General features: G+C 35.7%; 1 protein-coding gene across 1 annotated transcript in view; it reads left to right on the top strand.

Annotated features, from left to right (window-relative positions):
- Nucleotides 1-25370, top strand: part of LOC112056293 (uncharacterized) — a 106404-nt gene extending 81034 nt beyond the window's left edge. Inside the window, exons 5-8 of the mRNA XM_052883838.1 lie at nt 5926-6061; nt 8402-8535; nt 18773-18974; nt 23858-25370. Coding sequence (XP_052739798.1) covers nt 5926-6061; nt 8402-8535; nt 18773-18974; nt 23858-23952 — 567 coding nt within the window. The 3' untranslated portion in view covers nt 23953-25370. The remainder of the gene's footprint in view (nt 1-5925; nt 6062-8401; nt 8536-18772; nt 18975-23857) is intronic.
- Nucleotides 25371-25910: the final 540 nt, after the last annotated feature.

A 25910-nucleotide genomic window follows, 5' to 3' on the forward strand; every position in this document is an offset into this window, starting at 1 on the left:
ATAGGCCTTTTGTAGGGACTTCCAAACATCACGATACTGAGCCATCTCCATCCAGCGAATCCCTGCGACTCGCTTGATGTCGTCAGTCCACCTGGTGGGGGGTCGGCCAACACTGCGCTTACTAGTGCGGGGTCGCCATTCCAGCACTTTGGGACCCCAACGTCCATCGGCTCTTCGAACTATGTGCCCCGCCCATTGCCACTTCAGCTTCGCAACTCGTTGAGCTATGTCTGTGACTTTGGTTCTTCTGCGGATCTCCTCATTTCTGATTCGATCACGCAGAGATACTCCTAACATAGCTCGTTCCATCGCCCTTCTGTTGTTGTTGTTGTTATAGAATAACGGTATTCTAAAGATAATAAATAATTCTAAAGACTGTATCCCAAAATGACAAATTGCGTATCTTGATAAATCGCATGTCAAATCTGCTCTGAAAAGATAAAATGAAATATTCATGTGCTTGAAACTCTATCCCAATTATGTTTGATGTTACATTATACTCTTTCACATTCCAGATTAATAAACTTTGCACTGCCTTTAGAAGGTAACGTTTGTGTTTATTTGTATGTATCACTCAGTCTAAGTCACTCATCGACCATTACACTCAAGGACGTTCTCCAGCCGTCCTTATCTCTTATACAATGACAGCATATTCTTCAAATAAATATTATTATCGAGCAGACGTCTATCCAACGTCGATAACCTGTAACTCTAACTTACAAAATGAATAAAAATACTTAATATCATGACAAAGTACATAGTTTTTTAAGAATAAAAGTAAAACTTGAGCCAGTCGTGTACAACATTGCAATGAAAATTATGTGTAATTTTAATAAAGTTTAATGTAAGGCTTATTAGACTGTCTTGAGCGTTGATCCATAAGACGTTTTTATTTCAATAATATAGTATTAAATAGATTGTACATAATAATAAATATTGCTCATAGTATTTGATGACACAACCCATCTGATTAAATCATCCTTCTTTTATAACCGTGTATCTTCTCAGTTACTTGGTCACTCAGTTGTTTTTTTTATAAGAATATAATATACTTAATCAGCAATTTAAATGGCAACCAACCAACCATTCAACTAGAGCCTGATACAAAAAATATTGCCTTTTCCCCACGTTCCATTATAGACATAGAATTATAATCTGTAAGATTAATGTTTCGCATTAAAAATTACTATAAATCTTCATATTAGTGGACCCCCGAGACTTGGTCAGCTCAGAAAACGATGTTTAAACTATACGTTAAAAGCTTTCTTTTAATTCAGTCTGTCTAATAATAAAAACTTTATTAAAATTTGTTGCGTAACTATAAGCGCACAAATAGTGGGAAGTATTTGAATAATCGCTATTGCTTGTGTCTTAAGTCAAGCAAGAATACAACTAAGAATTTAATTATTTGAGAGAGAAGTAAGTAAACGTTTACCATAACGCGGATGATAAATGGTCACCTGCATCTGTTTCGGACAATACGACTCTAATTGTAGCAACTGAATGGTCTTTATTTATAAATGTAGCAACTAAACGGCCTTTATTTAGCAACACCGTTGCTATACAAAGTGAATTAACTTCACTTCTATTCCGAATGAATTCATTTAAATTTAGTTAGGTATATATGAGTAGGTTTATATTTTAAAGTACATTTTTGATGTTTCATTTTCGAAATCTAAGGTGTTGTTAACTTAATTTTTATTAATTTACAATACGAGTTTTACCGATACTTCTGAAGTTTTCTACATGAAACCACTTAGCTACTATAGGGGTGGACGCACTACTAAGGAGACGACATGATAATAACATGTATCCACATATCTATGTACCTATGTATATTTTTTCGTGGAGGAGTGTTACAAGTTTACTGTATGTCTGTCTGTGGCGTTGTAACTCCTTAACTGGTGGACATATTTTAACGAGTCTTTAACTATCTTAAGCTAATTCATTGATGATGGTTAGATAACCTCAGCCAAAACTCTAGCATCGCATAATAATTTTAACATAATACCATTTTTTCATTATTTCATTCATATTATTCGTCTAAAATTTATTTCATTTGGTTTTTAATATTTTGTTACGCGCTTGAATAGCTCGCGCAAATAGTTTAAATGAACTTTAATTAAATAAAATCCAAGCTTGCAATAATTTCCACGTGAAAAATATAATCTGTACCTACCGCCCAAAAATGGGAGTAATGCGGAAATTCGCTATTGAAAAAATTTTTAATATAAATCCTACCATTTGACTCAACCTCGAAACTAGGCTAGTGTTTAGCTCAGTTTATGCAATTTTGCGCTTTACATTTTTGGCTTTTGCCTTTTATAAGCCTCCGAGCTGAATATGCGGATTATAAAAGTGCACGCGGAATTATAAATGAGGGAATTCTTAATGAGATTTAGGCCTTCGGTGTGAATGGAACAAAATAATGATAAACGTATCTACCTTACTGACATACTTTTTGTATGCAACTTTTTTATAATTAGGACATCATGGATTCAGTTTTCAATGCAGGTAAATTAAGGAATGATTAAGTATGAAAACTTTAAAAACTTTAAAAACAAAAAATAAATATGTTTTATATTTTATACTACCTGTGACTCACAGACATTTTGAAAAATGTAAAATCTAAAGAACAATGCAAAGTTGTTTGCTGGTAGCTCTAACAAATCAGATCAGAGTCTGTTGCAGGTAAAAGGCTCTTTATAATAAACATTTCAATGCTTAACTCTTATTCGCATCTTAAATATAATATGTTTGAGAAGCACTTGTTATATTTAATTGTCTTTCGCCAGCGCAATAAAGACCAGATGTGCTGTGTGCTTGACTGATATTAAAGACTAGTGCTGCCTTTTTCACATACTTACTATATTTCCTATTGTATTAAATAAAAGCACGCGTTAGTTTCTTGGAAGCTCATTCACAATTTCACCATCATCATCATCACATCGGCCTATATCCACGCTGGATATAGGCTTTTTGTAGGGACTTCCAAATGTAACGGTCCCGAGCCGTCAACGGCTTCTTGTGACTCGTTCAATAATTTCGTTAGGTCACCTAGTTTCACACTGTTGGTCGATAACACTTCAAAGCCTTCGACTTTCTTACCCCCAAAATCCTAGGCTCCCTGCGACACGTATACCTAGTTTCGGTATAATTCGGTTTGTCTTTTTAATTATTATGGCTTGATATTATTGGCTTTTCAAACTATTTATTGTACTCGTCTAGAATAATTAAGAGTGCAGACTTTTCAACAATAACAGCTAGGTCGAACGGCTACATTACACAATATACAGGGTGTTTGTATGGCTTATAATTATTTTAAGGCTGTTAGGAAAGTCTGCTACGAAAATCCTATTGGCTTCAACATTTAAAATTTGTTCAATTCAAACGAGTAGTTCCTAATATTAGCGCGCACAACCAAAAAAACAAGTCTTCATAATACCTATTAGTATCTATAGATTTTGAAAAGTTAATAGCGTTTTTCAAGAGTAATTCTCAAAAACTTTCAAATCTAACTTCTAAAGAAAAACTTCGTATCCGAATCAGGTGCTCGTAATTGAAAAAATTTAGGGTTATTTCTCAACCGTTACAACCCCATCTGTCACAATCTAAATGGCATCAGCATCTGTTATGATGTCAAAAATGTTTTATACGAGTACCAAATTTTAATCCTCAAAAGCGTCACAGTTTTGTATTTAGCCATGTGGCATATCGATTTTCTTTCTACAAACGCTAACGCTTCGAAAACTAAAAAAAAAACTATTTTTTTTTCTATTCTTTACAAGTTAGCCCTTGACTACAATCTCACCTGATGGTAAGTGATGATGCAGTCCAAGATGGAAGCGGGCTAACTTGTTAGGAGGAGGATGAAAATCCACACCCCTTTCGGTTTCTACACGGCATCGTACCGGAACGCTAAATCGCTTGGCGGTACGTCTTTGCCGGTAGGGTGGTAACTAGCCACGGCCGAAGCCTCCCACCAGCCAGACCTGGACAAATTAAGAAAATCTCAATCTGCCCAGCCGGGGATCGAACCCAGGACCTCCGTCTTGTATATCCACCGCGCATACCACTGCGCCACGGAGGCCGTTAAAATAATAATGGTAATGACAGATCCGATCGAAAACTTGGCCACGTGACCTATATATGAATAGTATATGTCATCCGCATAATGTTTTTTTTTAATTTTCGAAGCGCTTAAGCGTTTAAAGATGAAAGATTTCAAGTTCGATCATCATATCAGCCGCTGAACGTACACTGTAATGCATAGGCCTTTTTTAGTTCGATCACCGCCTAATAAAGTTAGAAAACGAATTGTAGTCAAGTTAGTAAGTCCAAGAGATTGCATCGTCACTCAACATCAAGTGAGATCGCAGTGCAGCTGAAATACCTCGTTTCGGATACCAAATCAAACAAGCTTTTGTTGTTAATAATTCTGGAAACAGTTTCGCAAATGCATCACCTCGATCTCTGTTGTTTACGAAGCAATTGAAATTGAATATTGCACACAGCTATTCGGAATTTAATCTTCTTTGTAAAACAAATAGTACATACAAACAAATAGTGTATACAATATACCTACATGTTACAATAATAATTTGTGAGGTGTATTTTTTTGTAGAAAAAAAAATAAAAATGTATCTCGCGTTTGCACAGGAAAATGCCGGAAATACAGGAAACAGAAAATTTTTCGGTTTCCAATTTTTATTATTTGTATTAATCACAGGATTTCTGATGTCAAATAAAAATAAATTAAAAAATAAAATCTTCGGTGGTAACAAGTATATTGAAAATAATAATAAACGCAAATTAAATTAAATAAAGTTTTATAAATTAACTTTAAATTATGCAAGTGAAATACTCAAAACTGTAAAAGCTCACCGTTAAATGTACAAATGACGCTCATTATAGTCCGACAGATAATTGAGTTCCATTTGCGGTGACCATTAATCTGATATTATAATTTACAAAAGTGGCTAAAATTATTTTGCGTATTGAACAAGATAAATATTGCATGAAATATACATATACTTGCAGCGAAAATTGCATGATTTTCGACCAATAACGGAAGTGTAATGTGGTTATCTGCATAATAATTTAGCGATCCAGGTATTGGCGGTCTTTTTTGTAAAGTCGTATTTTCGTTAAAAAAATTGGCACGCCTTCTGTTACTTTTGGGTTCAACATTAAGTACTATGGCCTTGTGTTAGCTTTACGTACTTATATTAGAACCAGTGATGCCAGTGATCTATGGTTCCGAGACTTCAATGATGATCAGAAATGAGAAGATCCGTAAAAGAACCAGTCACCGACATAGCTCAGTTAGTCGCGAAGCTGAAAAGGCAATGGGGAGGGCTCGATATAATCCGAAGATCGGATGGAAGTTAGGTTCCCAAGGTGTTGATTTATGTGAACTATACACCGGAAAGCGCAGTTTTGGTCGCCCCTCCACCAGGGAACCTGACGCAAGCGGCAAAGAATCGCTGGATGCAGGAGATTATGGACCGTGGTGTTTGGAAGTTCCTATAATAAACCCTGTCTACTCTGTGACTATAATCACATCTCATCTGATGTGATTGAATACAGTCAATCTCCACACAGTGTCTTCGACAGCGATGACGAGGTCTCCGATTTCTTCGCCACGTGGATTCCATCCACGGTCATCTCACTCATCCACAAACAAAATCACATTCAACGTTTCTTTAAACAAAAGTCCGAGTCGCACAGACACCCTTAGAGAAATGTTTTAACCTAATTATGTATCTATATCAAGGACTATACTCTTCTTGAGCTAGACTTAGGCAGAGCTTTCGCACACCACGAGATGACGCTTCTGTAGTTCTATTATAGAGCTAACAGATGAGGAAATCTCAAGCTCAAGCTCAATCAGGAAAAAATTAATCAGGCTTATTTTGTCACCAGCTGGCCAGATCGAACCAGAGCCAAGTGGTGCTAACACGAGTCAGCTTCGGTTTGTCAGGCAACTTCAGCTGCGAGGTCACTGCCGACGCGCCTTCCTTCGCCACTTCCATCGTGTCTAATAACATGGAGGTTGTTGGTAAGTAACAGAGCTATACTTTGTTTTATTTCACGTGTTTCCGACCGTCACTCCTTGTGAAACGTTTTGTAGAAGAATAATTTCCCAGCAATTTAATGGTATGTTAGTGTGGAAGAAAACATCCCAGCAGCGTCTAAGTGGTGACTCTTATGATGGAAAACCATCGCTTCTATGAAAGCAACATCTTGCAGGCACTACTAGTAGACGCTTTCAAATTCTTGTGCCATAAATATCGATATTTCTAAGCTCTCAATGATATTAATAAGATTTTTGTGAAGCTGATACCTGAAAGTAGATTTAAAGTTTTGACCAAAATAATGATGTCAATTAACGAGTCCCGTCCCCTTAGAGGCAAATTTGGTCCAAGGTCGTCGGTGTAAGTAGCAGCCTTAACAGCCTTTTGACTTCCTTCAAGGGTGTGCGCGGTGGATTTGCAAGACGGAGGTCCTGGGTTCAATCAACGACTGGGCTGAGGTTTTCTTAATAAGTTCAGGTCAGGCTGGTGGGAGGCTTCCGCCGTGGATAGTTACCACCCTACCGGCAAAGACGTACCGCCAAGCAATTTAGCGATCCGGTAGGATGTCGTGTAGAAACCGAAAGGGGTGTGGATTTTCGTCCTACTCCTAACAAGTTAGCCCAGTTCCATCTTAGATTACATCATAACAGGTGAGACAAGTTAAGGGCTAACTTGTAAAGAAAAAAAAAGCCTATTTTTCTATCATTCAATCAGTACCATAAAATATATATACCTAATATACGATATATATTATATTCCTCCATACAGTGATCAAAAATTATCCCTTAGTCCACATCCTTTCTGCCCAAAAATAGGCTTATAGGTATTAGACAAATTGCTCAAAGTAATAATTATCTTGCTACGTGAATGTTGCTACACGCCCGTATTTGTTCGATATACGAGTACGCCGCCACTATTTCCCTCTTCCGAAATGTGGACGAGGAATGAATATTTATTAACAATCATGCTGAGGGAGGAGGAAAAGATATTCGTGCAAAACCAAAACCTTGTAGGATTTATGTTTATTCAGAATATATCATTGTTCCATGTATTATTTTTATGACTATTTTGACCGCATTTTATTTGATTTCTCCAATTGATGTATGTATAACATACAACGATAATATTAATTTTCTTCTTCGTATACACAAAATACAACCTCCGTTATGGTATTCCTTAAGATTACATTGATTACAAACGCGAAAAACCAATAATACTACGATTAGGTATACTTTAAAATTATTTGAATCCAAGTCGAGTTACTTGCCTTTTTCGAGTGGGTAAGTATAACTTTAGATTGGCAGGACAGTTATGAATAATTTAGAATATTGCTTAAGGTACTGTTACACATGCTCTAAAATAGCATGCTAAGAACGTGCTATTAAGTATGCCCCATACAAGCAAGTAAGTATGCTCCTGAATAAGCATGCTCAAAGCAGACATTCCAATTACACATGCTAATTTGTATCTATCGCACTCTGTCAATAGTATCGTGTTAGACAGGGAGAGATAGAGATGAAGAGTAGAAGTAGCATACTCATAAATCGCACGACTGTTGATTCTTGAGCAAATTCGAAATAAGCATGCTCATTATTAGCAATGTTGCGATACACATGCTAATAATTAGCAATAGTAGCATGCTTTCGTGCTTGAAATGAGCATGTGTAACAGCGTCTGTAGGCTACTTTGACTCATCGAAGCAGGATAAACTGCGATACACGAATTTTCACAGATGTAGCAGTGGCATCAATATTATGTTGCTGCAATATTTGTGGATAGGATAAACTTATTCCAGACTAATTTAATAAAGACTCGATATATTACAACGCTCGATAACCTTGTGCCTCATTGCAAACATGTTTAATGGAAAGAGTAAAAAACCTAAGCGAATTTTCGAACCTTTTAGCTGTACTATTGGGATGTTACAAGAAATTCTATACTACAAAAATGAACAAATATACCATTTAAGAATTACCGAAACATTTTATATACTAGAGTAATCTAAAACGGTTTTCGTGTTTCCTAACAAGAACGACTGATGCACCTTCACAAGGGTGAAAAGGCATCTTCTAAGCAAGTGCAACTAAGACCTCATCAATGCTTATGACCAGCCATTATTGTAGCTTTGTCACTAAACTTTTGACAGAGTGGTGATAGTCATCATTCAGGTGTGGTGGCTAGCGTCACTATCCGTCGCCATTTCTCCCGTAGTGTAGCTCTCCTAGCATATTTGTGGAGCGAACTATAGAGAGATTGTAAGTCAAATCAATAAAACGTTTTTTTTTCTTTCGAAAGCATTGCTTTATAAACTGTATTTATTCCAGTGTTGCCACCATCGTCGCCAGTGATCCACACAGGGCAGCACTACTACATGCCGGGTGACATCCTTCGCGGGAACTGCACGTCTGGTCCCAGTCGACCGCCCTCTAAGCTTACCTTCTACATTAATGATATACCTGTGAGTAATCCTCTGATTTAAGTCAATAATTAATAAATAATAATAACACTTACTTAAGAATCGGTTGCGTAACAAGTTTTTATTTAATTCGTTTTAGTTAAAATCCAGCTGAATGTCTCACGACAGATTTTAAGGTTGCGTAATAGGATTTTTTAATAACTCGAGTGTAGTTTATAAACAGAGCCGTGATAGCCCAGTGGATATGACCTCTGCCTCTGATTCCGGAGGGTGTGGGTTCGAATCCGGTCCGGGGCATGCACCTCCAACTTTTCAGTTGTGTGCTTTTTAAGAAATTAAATATCACGTGTCTCAATCGATGAAGGAAAACATCGTGAGGAAACCTGCACACCAGAGAATTATCTTAATTCTCTGCGTGTGTGAAGTTTGCCAATCCGCATTGGGCCAGCGTGGTGGACTATTGGCCTAACCCCTCTCATTCTGAGAGGAGACTCGAGCTCAGCAGTGAGCCGAATATGGGTTGATGACGAGTTTATAAACTACCTAAATGAAGGAGTAAGATCTACTAATAGAATAAACTTAAATTGTACTCCTGCTACGAGTATAGATATATAAATGTTACATTTCTATTGCAAAATATATTATTTATTTAAGATCCTAACAACAAAGCGAAACTTCTGCTAAATTATCCATCAGCAAACTGAATTATTTTGGTCAACATGTATTTTTTTATCAAATTCAAAAATATATTTAATTAAATATGAAGCTACGAGAATAAATGGAAAAATATACATAAAGTAAAGGTTATAATTATCTTCCTTTGATGTAGTAGGATATTTCCTCATATTTTCATTAATATCCGACATAATCACATGCGAATAAAAACGTATACAATATTATTTATGAAAATATATATGAAACACAAAACTATATATTTCTCATCTTCATTATAAAGCTAAAGGGAAAACAGTTTGCGCTAGTTTTATATAAATATTAAATGTAATTTTGTACTTGTCGATTTAAACTTTCCGCTTTGGAGCGTGTTTCCTTACCTATTGCATAATTTTGCTGAAATCCAATTTACTTGAGAAAACTTATTCAGCATAACTTCTTACAACATCAACATTTAATTAACACTTTATTCATGTGCCCGGGTTTAATTCATTTTCAAGACGCGCTTAAATTTCTATATAAGTTTTAACGCGACCACAACTTCGGTGTTGTGGTGTATTGTTAGTGTGACCATGCTTTCGCACAAACTTGGATAATACGCTTTTTATACGTGAAATATTTTTATATAATAAACTATTTAGTATTTTGAACGTGAAATATTTATTAGTTATTCTATGAGAATGTAACATATACCTCTATCTCACATCAAGTGAGATAGAGGTATATGTTACATAAGTGAATCGCAGGGTGTCGCTGGATACAGGTGCCTCAGGATCTTGGTGTTTGGAAGTCCCTACAAAAGGCTCATGTCCAGCGACTAATATGCGTGAGAGTGAATGATTTGTATCCAAATTTAAGTAATAATTTCAAAATATTGAAATATAAAAGGAATAGTTAGATAAAACTAAGGTCAAGTAATTGGTATAATCGACAATGACTATACCGGAAAGCGAGTCAACTGTAATTTTTAGTCAAATATAAAGATTTTTGAAATGTTACTATAATTAAAGTTGTGTGGTTATTTAATACTCGATTACTCATACAGCATAGTACTACCGCCATGCTTATTCCTGCCACAAAGCAAGCTAGATTTCGTTCCAAAGGTTTAGAGAATTAACACCCAAGTTTCAACTTAACAAGTAGGTACATAATACAGGGCGCTCTATATTATAGGACATGTTTTAGCTATTAAATATGTTCAGCTAGAGGCGATAGTTATCCACTAAAAGCAACTTATCTATATGCTTGTTCTGTCAACTATCACTATCAAAATACAGCATACCTAAACTAATACTTTTCCGACGAAATCGTGTCGTCTGGTCACATCGCTTTCCCACAGCGTAATTTACGTTTCTGCCTCCAGTTTGCTTATTGTTCTTGTAAGATTTTGTAACGGGCTGTTGTGTGACACTTTCACACATTTCAGCTGAACGACATTCGGAATTAAAAGGAAACAATACTGGAGTCGGTTCTGGTCGTCCCCACAGCTGGCGCAATTGACAATTTGCAATAACAGCTTCGGACGGTCTGAAGATTGTTGGATACTTTTATTCCAATTCTAACTTTAATTATTATTTGAAGATTATTTTTACTTTTTGCTGCTAACAAAACATTTAACATGCGCTTCAATTTGCTTCGAGTTATTATTTATTTAAAAAAAATATTACTTTTCTTCTTGCTCTTCTTTTATGTACTCATCTCAAGTTTTGATATCAATTTTATAACATTTGTACTCTTTATTTTGATGTTTTTTTTTTATAATTTTTTGTTAATTTATATTGGTTAATAGTCAAATTATTAAAATTAAGAATCAACAGTATATTATAAGAGATACACACCATCTAAATTGTTCACCCAGAGGCAAGGTACCTAATACGCTGGCATCAATTTATATGATGTTATGTACTATTATAGTTCAAACAAACTTTGTTGTTTTGCTTAGTGTTAATTTTTTTCAGTATCACTTCAGGACAGATCGGCAGCCTTTATCTCCGTTTGAATAGACCGCTTCGCCTTTGACATGCCACATCTTCACTTGCCTCCTCTAGGATACCATTCTAAAAACTTATGTGCAACACCTTTTTTCCTTCTTTTGCCGACAATAAAGAATGTTTGTATATTATACACTATGCCACCTAAACAGTTCGGATCCTCTTTAGAGTTTGTGACAGAGGAATAAACAAACAAACTGATTCACTATACCTGTAGATGGTAGCACGCATCTTAAAAAGAAAAGAAAAGAAGTTTTACTTGAAACCCATACCTTTTTCAATAATCTTGAACAGTCTGCCCAAGCCGAGCTGCGCCAGGCGAAGCTGTTCCTGCTCAGACGCGAAGGATTCCTGCATGTCGTCCGTGCTCATGTCTCTCTGTAGCCAGCAGAGCAAGAGAATACACTTATTACGCACCGAAAGATATCTCGTGAAGAGAATCAGACATACTGTCGACCAATAGTGGCGCCATCGATAATATCATCATCATCATCATCTATAAATATAATTCTCTTTACTTCACAATAAAAGAAAGAGCGATATTTTCGATGTCGCCGTTATTAGTCGACAAAACAATTTTGTATTTTACAACTGGTTCAGGTTTGCCCTGATTGTGGATGTAATATTGAGTATCCAAATGTTAGTAGAAGATCTGAATTAGGAACGACCTTCACCGATCTATTAAATGGATGATTTTTTTTAATATCAAGTACGTTAAAAAATATATCCCGCTAACCCATTTGGAGCAGTTCACTTATTATAATTACAAGCTCAGGCTTAACATCAAAGAGATTTATATCCGAAACTCAATTCTCTTACATTTTAGAACGCACAAAGCACCTGCATCGCAAAGCCAACGTATCAGCTTTCGCAAACAGAGATTATACAAACGTCCGGCATTATATCAACGTTACCCCAAAATGAAATATGACTACGCTAACGAAATCAAATATTTAATGGAAGCAGGCAATACAATGACAATGTGACAAACCTTTGTGGAGCCTTTTATAATTAAATTCTGTGGTAACTTTTTTCTCAGCGGTTTGGACAGCGTCACAGGTCCAACGAAGTTTGAGTACTGAAATGTTTTTTCGATAGCATGGGTACGGTGACAGTCGCCTGTATGACGTTCATAATACGTACTATTATGGTGAATCGCGGCAAACTTTCAAGAGTGAAACGAACTGTCACCCGGACCTTATATAAAACAAACTGTAGGCCAAAAACAACCGGTAGTTAATGAGTACGGAAAAAAATCTAAAGGAGAAGAAAAAGAGAAGATTTTTAATTACAGCATTTGCACTTTATATAATATGTTACTTGTAAATACTAACCATATTACGACGAAAATGTTCGAAAATATCTCATGATGACAAACATAACTAACTTAATAAGTAGAGGGGACAAAATCGGACGATTTCAATTCAACAAATTCAAATCAAAAATAAATATAAGAGCACAATCAAAATAAAGAAATATATAAATAGTTACATAAGCCAAAAGTAATATTAAATTTACTGATTAATGTTATCTAGTTCCAAAGTCATCCATCCATTTGAGTTTCGTTATTCAATTATGACCAGTGGCGGATTATCCGTAAGGCAAACTAGGCACGTGCCTAGAGGCGTGTAGTTACAAGGGGCGCGCGAGCTCAGAATTTTTAAATCAATAAAGAAAATAACATATTGACGATTAAGAACTAAATGCTGATGTAGGTATAACCTAAACCTCTAGTGATATAAGTATTCAAAACACACCATCATCTGTCAACACAAAGGTCTATTTCCCAGAGCAGAGAGAAATCATGATTTTCGATGTTCGTTCTGTCGTCCCTCTTGATATAATCACAGTTATAATAACGTCATATTTTATTCGCGAATTAGTGTAGTACAAGGGTCCTGGTCTTTTAAAGTCTAGGGTTTGATGATAAAACGTCATCGTAATTGCAAAAAACAACTAGTTAAAATAGTATTATGATGGCCATTTGTGGCCGGTACAGGGGCGCCAATGAAGTGATTGCCTAGGGCGCTCTGGACCTTTGATCCGCCACTGATTATGACTATTTCCCTCTGTCCTAGTTAGACTACGTTACAAATTACAAATGCAACTTCTATTTTTTCAAGTTGCATTTTAACAATCAAAATGCAACTTGATATTTTTTCGAAAAGCCGCTCTATTTAGCGAGTAAATCTCGTCGCATAACGCCTTTAGCGACGTTCTATGACGTATAATGAGGAGCATCCGTCGCTTTGAGCGTCAAATTATGTCCGCATTAAATCCGCTTTACGTGAAACTAAAGTTACTTTAATATCTAAAAGTTAACTTAAAGTGCGAAATTGTAACATGATTCATGGAATGGAAAACAAATTTACGTAAAATAAGATTCAAAATGTCTGGATTTTTGCAGAATATTTTGGTGAGCGAGCTTCCGTATTTCTTTTGATATTGTAATGTCCTCTACGATATGATTATATAATGATTTATTTATTTTGCTATCATTCGCGAAAATTCGGCGAACCCATGCGACAACGTCACCCAGGTCCGACAAAATACTCTCTACGTACGTTTCACCCCGAAACCGGAGCATCCTCAGGAGATGTTGACTCTACAACGTGCAATTGCAAAGTGTCGTTTTCGACCTTTGCTTCGTCTTTTATAGACCAAAAAGTCTAGTATAAGTTTTTGGTCTATAAAAGACGAAGCAAAGCGAATTTTCGCGGTTGATAGCAAAATAAATAAATCATTATATAATCATGATGAACTTCCGCAAAGTAACGCCTGCTTCTATCCAATACTCTACGATATGGTTTGGTTTAAAAACTAACTAATCATTCAACTTTTGTGACAATCTCACCTGCTGGTCTATTCACTAATTTGGTCACCATTAACTACCTATTAAAATAAACATCAATCAAATGAGATTGCAGGAAAAATTTAAATAATAATATTTTATTCGTTGGTAAACATAACTCATTATTATTTCCAACAAATTAAATATTTGTTCAATAAATACGTTACGTGTTCCAAAATTTAATTGTTTTGACAGTTGTATGATTTCGTAATAACACACAAATTGTTTGGACAAACGGATTCCCTCTCGCTGCACATGTTTGTTTTCAAAATCATTGTGCAGTATTATTTGATTACTCATAAAATTAATGTAACAAGTTCGTATAATATTAAATCGTAGTACCTGACCCGACAGACTTAGTTCTATTGAATTCAATTTGATATAATTTCGCAAAACGCAATTTTCTAAAGCTCAGCGAAATTTCCTAATTTTCTCTTTCATGAGAACCTTCTGACATTAACAAACATAACACGAAAATTTGGGGGCACGGCAGTACACCCACCAAGTCTAGTAATAATTTGCAAAATAGTTTCCACCGGTCACGTGTGATGCCGTGACTAAGAAAATTAGCCACTGAAACGCCCATGGGATGAGTGCGTCCCGGTAATCGATCGACCCTTGAATGCCCGTGGGACATACGTATGCCCGGTAGATTTAGCGCGGCAATACCTTTGTCGCTGTAAATTTTATTTAAACTGTGGCATTCTATACGTTGCACTCTAATTGTAGAGTGTATACAGCACCTTTTTCCTATCGACAATATAGAAACTTGTCATTTGTCATTTGTCACAATTTGATTTTTGAAGTTGTTGGTTTTAAGGTTAATTTAATGATCGAAGTTTATAATAAATTATGAGTTATATATATATAAGTTTAAAATATAAATATAATTTTGTTAATGAACTTCAAAGTTCTTATGATTGTTTTTATGGTTTTTAAGCCAAAGGTTAGAGATTCATTTTTATAGTTATGACTAGCAGACGGTCGCGACTTCAAATTGAAACCTGCAACCATTCAAAACCAACACGTTCTAAATTTTATAGTTGACCGTATGGTAGGAGGAAACGTTAAGTTATGTCATGATTTAAGGTGCTATTGTAATTTAAGTCCAAAACTTGAAATTAAAGTTACGAAGGTACCAAACGCGCTTTGGTCCGAGCAGAGCCCATAACAAACTCAGCCGAGGTTTTATTTGGTTACCATCATTTTACGAACATATCTAGAACTAAGTATCCAATCGTGTAGAGCAGTTCAATATCAAGCTTTTTATTGTTTATATAATAATTAACACTATCTATACTAATATTATAAAGCTGAAGAGTTTGTTTGTTTGTTTGTTTGTTTGATAGAACGCTCTAAACTCAGGAACTACTGGTCCGATTTGAAAAATTCTTTCAGTGTTAGATAGTCCATTTATCTAGGAAGGCTATAGGTTATATATTATCCCCGTATTCCTACGGAAACGAGAACCACGCGGGTGAAACTGAGCGGCGTCAGCTAGTAATAAGATAAAAATAAAATGACGCATCACTCATGCAGGCTCTTGGTGCAAAGCTCTGCTTAATTGAGATCAAAAATAAAATAATATGCAAATAAATGTGAATTCCATGCGAACACAATCGGTGGTGCGCTTATAATAAGTAATAAAAACAATTACTTTTGAATAAATAAATAGGCGTTACATTTCTGAAATTATACGTAATATATTTTTAGTATACATGAAATGGTGCAATGGACATCGTTTCGTGTAAAAAGCCGTTCAAAGAGCATTTCATTTGACGCCCGATGCCCGTGTACTGCGTCACTCATTAAGTATGATAAACAGAATTTGCGAAGGCTGTTTGGCTGTTTCATTGAAAACGATTCGATCAAAATGATCTACATTGGTTTAGGTTTAGGTTTTAACGGTTTTACCGTAAACAATAATTATAAACTAATGTCTCATGGACTCTAAATAAAATTAATGTACTATTGGCTGGTGGGAGGCTTCGGCCGTGGCAAGTTACCACCCTACCGACAAAGACGTACCGCCAAGCGATATAGCGTTCCGGTATGATGTTGTGTAGAAACCGAAAGGGGTGTGAATTTTCATCCTCCTCCTAACAAGTTAGCCCGCTTTCATCTTAGATTGTATCATCACCTACCATCAGGTGAGACAATCTCAATTCAAGAGCTAACTTGTAAAGAATAATAAAGAAAAAAAAACGATACCAAAAAAAAAATTTAAAAAGTTTATAAATAATGATAGATTTAATAACATCGACATCAATGTAAATTTTCAACCCCTATTTCACCCCCTCTTATTTATATTTTCGCATATTTTATTTATAAAAACTAGTCTACAAATGATAGTGGATAACATTACTTAAATTTACTCTAGAATAAATTTTTTGTAATACGCTTATTAGGCATACCATTATTAATCTCTAAATATGCTTGGCGGTACGTCTTTGCCAGTAGGATGGTAACTAGCCACGGCATTATATTTTTCTTATGGGCAACCTTATTCTACATAATATCATTGTCAATATTAATGACTCTGCTAGCTCTCTTGCCAAACTTGCCATCATTGATATATTAATAAAATTTACTACACAAAACAACACTTCTTATGGAAAATTCCGGTTATTTGAAGTCGTTCAAAAACGCGTTACGCACATAATTGCAACTCCAATGCCCGGAACAACGACCCTGACTTCCAAAAGTCAAATAAAACTTTCATTATGATGCCCATTTCATCAATTTCCCCGAAATAACAAACAAAACTTTGAGAACTGTAACTCATCTTATTAATATTTACCAGCCACAGAACCGTTTGCCTCTGTCAACAACACCGCTCACAGCTTAAAATAAGTTGAAGCAATCAACATTGTTTACTGGTTGTTTACATTGTTGATATTTGCACTTTATTTTAAGCTGTGGTCGGATTACTGTGGCGGGTTTTAATTGGATGACTGTATTTTGGACTTCTTGACTTATTAGTTGGCTTTGTGAGTTTTTTGAACCCGATTTTATTTTCTAATTTGAGATAGAATGGATTCTCGGAACATATTTTATGTACGACTGTTCGTAAATCGGGCGGGTTGTATACATTTTAAAGAATAAAAGTGTCACCTATATAATATGATACTCAATAACCTTATCTACCTATCCTTTATCTCTAAAATCGGGTCAACATACAAAAAATTTAAAAACTTTGATTGTGTTTTTGTCACTAATACGAGTACAAACAAAAACTTAAGCAATTTTCACATCACAGACTTAAATTTAATTTTAATATAATAATATGTAGTTTATTCATTTATATTCTTTCACATTAACGCGAGTTGCAGGACCCCAAATCTATACTAATAATATAAAGCTGAAGACTTTGTTTGTTTGTTTGTTTGATTGAACGCGCTAATATAAGGAACTACTGGTCCGATTTGAATAATTATTTCAGTGCTAAATAGCCCATTTATCGAGGAAGGCTTTAGGCTATATATTATCCCCGTATTCTTACGGAAACGAGAACCACGCGGGTAAAACCTCGCGGCGTCAGCTAGTATTATTTTAAAGTGTAAAAATATTCTTATAAAATAAAATAAATGTTATATATTTATGTGTGTTAGTTAAGAAATTTTGTATTATAATTTTCAAACAAAATTGTATAGGTAAAGTCAGCTCAAAGAGATGCCAATTAGTTCGGATTAATTTAATATTGTAATAAATCTTTTAATCTAGATTATACATAGAACGCCCTAAGCTTCGACTTAGTTTCATCTTTACAGAGATTAAAATACAAATCTTTAGCTTTACCTCTAAGAATAAGAGATGATTACTCAATACCTTGGAAAATTTTAATCTTTTTAATACAATATTATAATAAAAAATAGAGCTTGTTAATGTTTATACTCATATAAAGTATTAGTATGTAAGGTTTGAATTTTAGTTTGTTTGATTTTTACTAGAATACTACACGATCAATCTTAAATTTCATTCACCATTAGATTGCTACATTTTCACCGAGTTATACACTACAATTACAAATGCTTTGTAATAAGGTTTTAATTATAAATGCCAAAGTGTGAACGATTGTTACGTTTTCACGGCTAAACTGATTTTTAATAACCTTTTATCAATGAATAGCTATATTATCAGCGAGTAACACAGGCTATATTTTATTCCCATACTTCTACTAAATCAGGAGCTACGCGAAATCTAGATTACCAACATAAATCCTCCTATAGCTTGACAAGTTAGTTGATGACACTCCGATGATATGCGGGCGACGGGGAGGAAAGGAGACTGTGCAAGTGTGAATTATAGAGTAGAGGCTGGAACTGGGGTGCAGTTGTGGATTTATCTGTCTTCCCTACCCGCCTCCCGGCCGCCGCGGACCATCGGATTTGCCAAGCTATTGTCGGAGTATAAGGGGTTTCACATCAGAAGCGGTTGTTTGCAAAACACAATTATTGAACGAAAGTCTGCCAGGTCTAACAATTCCCACTAAGAATGTTACCAATAAACCCTAAGTGGCAGAGAATGACCTTGAGTGGAGTCACGCACTTGTGAACGATGTGTTCAGGATTAAAGGATCATTTGACTGTTAACAAACACTCCCCCTTTCCACTCATGTCACTCTCCCCGCCTATTCCAAGTAACCCATAAAGAATTACACAGCAAGAGATGTGGACGGCTCGAACGCCACGAGCACACTGAAGCCGTCCGTATCGCAAGTCGTTGCAACGCGGCGATACTATACAACATAGATGTTTGTCCCCAGGTAACACCAGGCATGTACCAGGAGCAACCGGCCCCGGAGGGCCTGTTCTGGTCGGAGTTGTACGTGCAAGTACAGCTGTGGCCCGCGCACTACGAGCGGGGCGCGCCGATCCTCCGCTGCGAGGCCAAAGTAGCGGACCTGTATAGAGACAACTCCGCTGTGGCATTGTACTCGGCCAATAGTGACCCTAAAATTGAAAGAGGTAAATTGTTTTTTAGGTTATATAATGATTTATTTATTTTGCTATCATCCGCGAAAAGTCGACGAACCCATGCGACAACGCCACCCAGGTCCGACAAAATACTCTCTACGTACGTTTCACCCCGAAACCGGAGCATCCTCAGGAGATGTTGACTCTACAACGTGCAATTGCAAAGTCCATTGTCTTTGGAATTGCACGTCTTTGCTTCTCCTGAGGATGCTCCGGTTTCGGGGTGAAACGTACGTAGAGAGTATTTTGTCGGACCTGGGTGGCGTTGTCGCATGGGTTCGTCGACTTTTCGCGGATGATAGCAAAATAAATAAATCATTATATAATCATGATGAACTTCCGCAAAATAACGCCTGCTTCTATCCAATATTTAAAAGAGTTTTTTAGGTGTTATTATTTATACCAACTAAAACAATAATATTTAATTTGAACTAAATTAACTACCTAAAACCTATTATAAAGATAAAATAAAAGGAAAATATGAATATGAATAACCATAATAGCATTTGTTTTGGTCGTTAAGATCATCCAAAAGAAAAGTAACAATTTGTCTATCTAAGAATTTAAACTATCGTGAGTGTTATTCATATTAATCCATACTAATATTATAAAGCTGAAGTAGTTTTAGATAGTCCATTTATCGAGGAAGGCTTTAGGCTATATTTTATTCCCGTATATCTACGGGACCGGGAACCACGCGGGTGAAACCGCATGACGTCAGCTAGTTTATCATAAAACACGGATAAAACTCAAGGGATTCAACTTCGGAGTATGCCCAACTAGTCTCGAAATGGCTCGCGTTGCATGAACCAGCACATGAGTAAGGTCCTCGTATGGGTTCGAAACTAGTCTGACATACTCTGACCTTATATAATCGTGTTTATTAATAAAATTAATTTGTCTATCTTTTTAAAATAGCTTCATAAGTAATTTTAATCTTTTATTTAAACAAGAACTGAAGTAGAGAAACAAAGTCCTAAAATCCTGATGCCACGTTTACAAGCAATCTACTGTTTTATTAATAAATTAATTTAAATTTAATTCTTGATCCATCTATTCATCTGCTGAATACCTAGTAGGTAAATTTAATCCGAAGATCTAGAGGGCATTCAAAGCTCAACGAAAGAGCTTTAAGACAAAAGCCCGCTTCAACTTAAATATCACTATTGTTGAATTTCAGCATAGACCCAAAGTACTTAAAGGTATTACACTTATAAAAGGAAACCGAAATTATGATGAAAACTTTGAAGTAATGCCATGTTGACCTACTTTTCACTTCGTTTTGCGAACGAGTCAAAATTGTAACACCTTAACACTCTTGCTTGTATAACTTTGAAACGAATAATTTAATGTCATGTCAAAATAATTTAATTTTTAGTTCATATTACTTCTGTACACCCTAGCCTACATCTTTATAATTTTTATTATTAGTTTCTTCGTTAGGTTGCCTGAAAGAGATCGCTTTTTAGGGATTAGGCCGCCTATTGTGCATTTTTTTTTATTATTTTTCTGCATTGTATGTTTCTTTGTGGTGTACAATAAAGCGTATTTTAATTTAATTTCATTTCATTATTATCAACCCATTGTCGGCTCACTGATGAGCTCGAGTCTTCTCTCAGGATGAGGCTATTGGGCCAGCGTGGTGGACTATTGGCCTAACCCCTAGGCCAATAGTCCACCATTAGGTCATATCCACTGGGTTATCACGACCCTAATTATATTTTCAGTTATTCAATTGTATTTTTTAGCATCCCATGCCCTAAAAGGACTAAAAGCTATTCTGTTTATCATTGAATATGATGCTAAAATAATACTCAGGACTTGAAGTTTATAGCTTACTCTTTACTAGCGCAGCTTATATCGATAATAATTAAAGAGACAAGAATTTTCCGACGAAAAATTATCGATCCGAGACCTTTACAGTTTAATTTTGAGTTTTTAAAATTACCTACTAGCGGACACCCGCGAGTTCGTCCGCGTGAAATCCTACCCCTATACCTTACTCCTACCCTATAAACTACCCCTATGTATGCTATGTCCATTTACTGGCTCTAAGCGACCTCTCCACCAATTTTTTCTCATTACTCTGGGGTTATATTCTTTACCGAAAATTAATCAAAAATGTTCAAGGAACATTTATTGTGTGTTCTAAAATTAATATTTTAGGGGTAAATAATATTTATTTTTTAAATAGATCTTAAACTGTGTCCCTTATACGCATCTTTATTAATTATGACGTTGCCAAGTTTTACAATTAAAATGCAAGGATCGATGAAGGCGTGTGCTACATGGATAGTCGAATTATTTGAATTACTTTATATGATTTATTTTTTAGTTACAAAAGTATTAGTTATGCAGTTTGGCTCCTGTAAGTGGACTCGTCAACACCTTGAAGTTATGGGAAATACTCCCAGTCACCCTGTATAGATTTATCTACCATATCGGACAAGCCATTTAATAAAATAACAAAGGTTTGACTATCACTGGCTCTTAGACTACTACTGAAACAATGTGAGCGTAAAAATCTTCACCCATCGACCATTACGTTCATAAAGAAACTTCATTTCCTACATAGTAACTTCACTAAAGACTTAACTCATTTATTACCTTCATCAACTAAGTAAGTGTTACACGGAAAAATAGTGTCTATTGCAAGAGCGTTTACATACAAGTTAAGCGTTACATTCGCGTGGCAAATCTCGTGACAGGAAACCATAGTAATATTATTACTGGTAGCAAAGAGGTCATTGAGTCCCCGTAAATTATTGCTACCCGCCTCATTTACGAATACAATTTCCTTTGAGTACACTGGGTGCCTTTGTTAAGGCGTAATTTCAGCTCGACGCATGTTCCGACAATGTTAGTTACAACGTTCTGAGAAACTGCGGTCTTTAGACGATACATTGAGTTATCTATTATGGTCGTTCAAAACTAATAAAGTTAAGGTTAAATATCTCACGGTTAAGGAACTAAACTAAAATCCGATATGTACCTATATATATATATATATATATATATATATATATATATATATATATATATATATATATATATATATATATATATTTACTACAATCTCACCTTATGGTAATTGATGATGCAATCTAAGTTGGAAGCGGGCTAACTTGTTAGGTGGAGGATGAAAATCCACACCCCTTTCAGTTTCTACACGACATCGTACCGGAATGCTAAATCGCTTGGCGGTACGTTTTTACCGGTAGGGTGGTAAATAGCCACGGCATCAGCCTCCCACCAGCCAGACCTGGACCAATTAAGGATCGCCAGGGATCGAACCCAGGACCTGCGTATTATAAATCCAACACACATACCACTGTGCCAACAGAGGCCGTCAAAATCTATACAAATAAACATGTAACATATATTAATAATTTGAACATTTATATTGTATTACTTGATTTATAAAATTTGCACGCCTAATTTGTGGCAAAACATGTTTGGACCAGTAATTGTGAATTGTATTCATTGTATTTGTTATAAGCCATGTTTTAGCAAATTATTTGTCTCTCATTTATTTATTATTTCTTTTTTTTTAAATTTTTAACAATAAAAGTATAAAATACAAAACATTATTAAAAATTTATAAAAAAAAATTCACCCTCCCGCTGCGGGACATTTGAGTGCCCAAGCAACCGGTGGTCAGGGCTCCAGAGTGAGGAACCTCCTCACAATACGCGCCGTCTCAAGAATCACTGCCTTTTGTATCCGACTCTTGATCCAACAGTTAAGCGAAAGCTTCTTAAGGTGTTGGTCGAAGCTTTTCGCTATAAGACCATTGACTGAAACAACTATCGGAACAATAATAGTTGACTCAACATTCCACATGGCGGTAATCTCGTGAGCAAGGTCCAAGTATTTTTAGCAAATTATTATTATTATACGATTTAAACCTTGTCATTTGAACTATTGTAGTACCTCGTCCACTAAACCACACTAAATGCTTCGCTTAATTGCAGGGAAAGAGAGAAAACTATTCCCATGAAATAAGTTACGAGTAGTAGATATTTTTGGGAGAAGTCTGGAGAAGTACCTTCTACTGCTATGCTTATTTCAGACGCCAATTTGTATTCTTGTGTTTCGTTCTGAAGAGCATGGTATTCGAGGCATACGAAGGCCTCGAATGACTCTTTGATCGAATGATCAATTTGATTCATAGTTCTAGTTATTGCAGGAATTTATATTTTCCAATGAGGCTCAGATCTGCTCTTTACTTACTCTTTGCCGGTAGGGTAACGTAATTAACACCTTACTGGCAAAAAACGCCAGCGCTAAGCGATTCACCTACTCGTTCCAAGATACTCGTAAAGCGGTACACTTATGAATTTTAACCAAATCTTAATGAAACAAATATAGGACTATAACGCTCCAAGCTATTTTTTTGTGAGGCTAACGTACAAACTTTTTATTTTTATACTAGCAAATGCCGCACGGTTTCACTCGCGTTGTTCACGTTACCGTAGGAATACGGCGATAAAATATAGCACTTGGGAACTATGTAGCTTCCTAACAGTGTAAGAATTTTTCAAATCGGTTCAGTAATTTCAGAGCCTATTCAATGCAAACAAACAATAAATTCTTTCCTCTTTATAATAATAGCATAAATATATTTAAATCCGTTCAGTTCAGTCGTTGATATAAGATTGAGTTACGAATATTCAAAAATCCAAACATCTTTGTATGCACACATATTCGTACCAGAGAATGGTAAATCTTATTTATACGTGTTTGAAAAATAAAATTCTACCCTCGTGGATAGCGCTGCAGCAAATCAAGCCGATATCGTATGCGCCTCGCGGTACAACTCAAAAGCAAATTCGGTCGCATCTCATATTCTACAAAATGCTTTTTTTTTGCAGTGACGTCACCGGGTTCCGGAGCCAAGCTGCGCGCGTGCCAAATCCTTCTACTACTCCACATTATAGTGTGGGCTCTGTGGGCTAACAATACATAGGGATAGTCATAAAACTCGCGAAAGAGTGATGTTTCACTGCGACAAGAAACAAGACTTCGATAACAAAAGTTGTTATAAATGTGTGTCCATTTAAAGCATACAAGCTTTTGTCTATGTCTTTGAGAACGGTTTATATTTTGTGTCAATTACTTTTATGTTGGACGTTCATGTGAAAGTTAGTCTTCTGTCCCTCAGAAATGTCTTTTTTTCTGAATGTAAAGTACACTGTGCTTTTTTACTCTTGACCATGTATACGAGTTATGTTAGAAAGTTGGTTTAAATTATGTTTACCTTAGTATAACTAGTATTACCCAAGCCTTTTGGGTAAAGTCCGAATTTGGTAAAAAGGTTTTACCTATATTATGGGTAAATGTTTAATTCAATTTACGAGTTGATTAAATTTTTGGACTATAAAGGCTTGAGTAATTACATTGAGTAAATACAGTAAACTCAGGTAAACTAAAGTTATTTCTATCCTTTTAACTTAACTATTGACTTCTAGAATAATACATAGATACGTATACAAAGTTACATGATTAACAGGCAAGAAGTTCTGGCGGGAAAGGCAACACAACAACAAACTAAGAGCGGGAGCACACGAGCGGTGCGGCGCCGCAACGTTGCTATGTCACGGCGGCGCTGTATTAGACAGTCTGTTAATAAAGTAATGTTGAGACGCATAAACAACTGAGCGGTGCCTCTCCGACGTCGCAACTCATTCACCCCTCCCCGCTTCTTCTCGGAGGTTGCAAGTCCGGTGCGGCGCCGGAGCGAATCGTGTGACATGCCACAGATATTTCTATGTAAGATGACGCAGAGAAACCGCTGCGGCGCCGCAACGCATCGTGTAAAACCAGTCTAACATGCCCATTTATATTAGCTAGGATTGACAATATAATGATTACGCTTAAAACGCAAACGAAATGTAATATACTATTCATATAACATTTTTTTTAGTTTGTTTGTTTTAAGCTGCTTAATGAAATAAGATGTTTTCATATAATTTTTCTGTTTGTTTGCAAGTTTATTAGAATGATGATTTTTATATAATATGTTTTTATAAAAAAGCAGACAAGACAATTTATTAGTTAGGCATTTCTGAAAATGTGTGTATCTTTTGTTTTTGTATCAATGTAATTTTAACTGAAAATTAAAAATTACACCAACCAATCGCATCCATTTGTAATTAAAATCCGATTGGTGGATTCTAAAGGCGATGTGTTCTTTTTTCAAATGACGCAGTGAAATATTGTTCTATTTATAAAATAGATACGCCATAGATGTATATTAAATCTGGTCAGATGATAAGAAGAAAATTATAAATAGTTAATTGTACCTAAATGAGCTAAATAATATTAATACCAAAGATTGTAAAGACTAAGAATATTGTTGATTTAATACAAATTATATGTGAAAAATATGTGTTTATTATTTTCATCTCCAATGACACATTCTAGGCATAGTGGAACGTTAAGTATAGACCAGGGACTAGAATGTAGGACCTTATAATACGAAGTACATCATCATCGTTAATCCCATATTGGGCTCACTGTTGAGCACGAGTCTCCTCTCAGAATGAGAGGGGTTAGGCTGATAGTCAAACACGCTGGCCCAATGCGAATTGGTAGACTTCACACACGTAGAGAATTAAGAAAATTCTTAGATATGATGTTTTTCTTCACTGGTTGAGACACGTGATATATTAATTTCTTAAAATGCATATATCTCAAACGTTCGAGGTGCATGCGCCGGAAAGGATTCCAACCTACGCCCTTCGAATCGAAGGCTGAGGTCATATCCACTGGGTTATAACGGCTCGTTAGGAAAATATGGAGTTTTCATCATGGTATAGATTTGGGAGCAGGTAACAAAATCCAGTGCCTCAATGGTGTAATTTTTTTCAGAATAATATAACAAAGCATAGGATATTAGGCCAGGTGGATGCTGCACCTTCCAAC

Source organism: Bicyclus anynana, chromosome 10, assembly GCF_947172395.1.
Source record: "Bicyclus anynana chromosome 10, ilBicAnyn1.1, whole genome shotgun sequence".
NCBI lineage: Eukaryota > Metazoa > Arthropoda > Insecta > Lepidoptera > Nymphalidae > Bicyclus > Bicyclus anynana.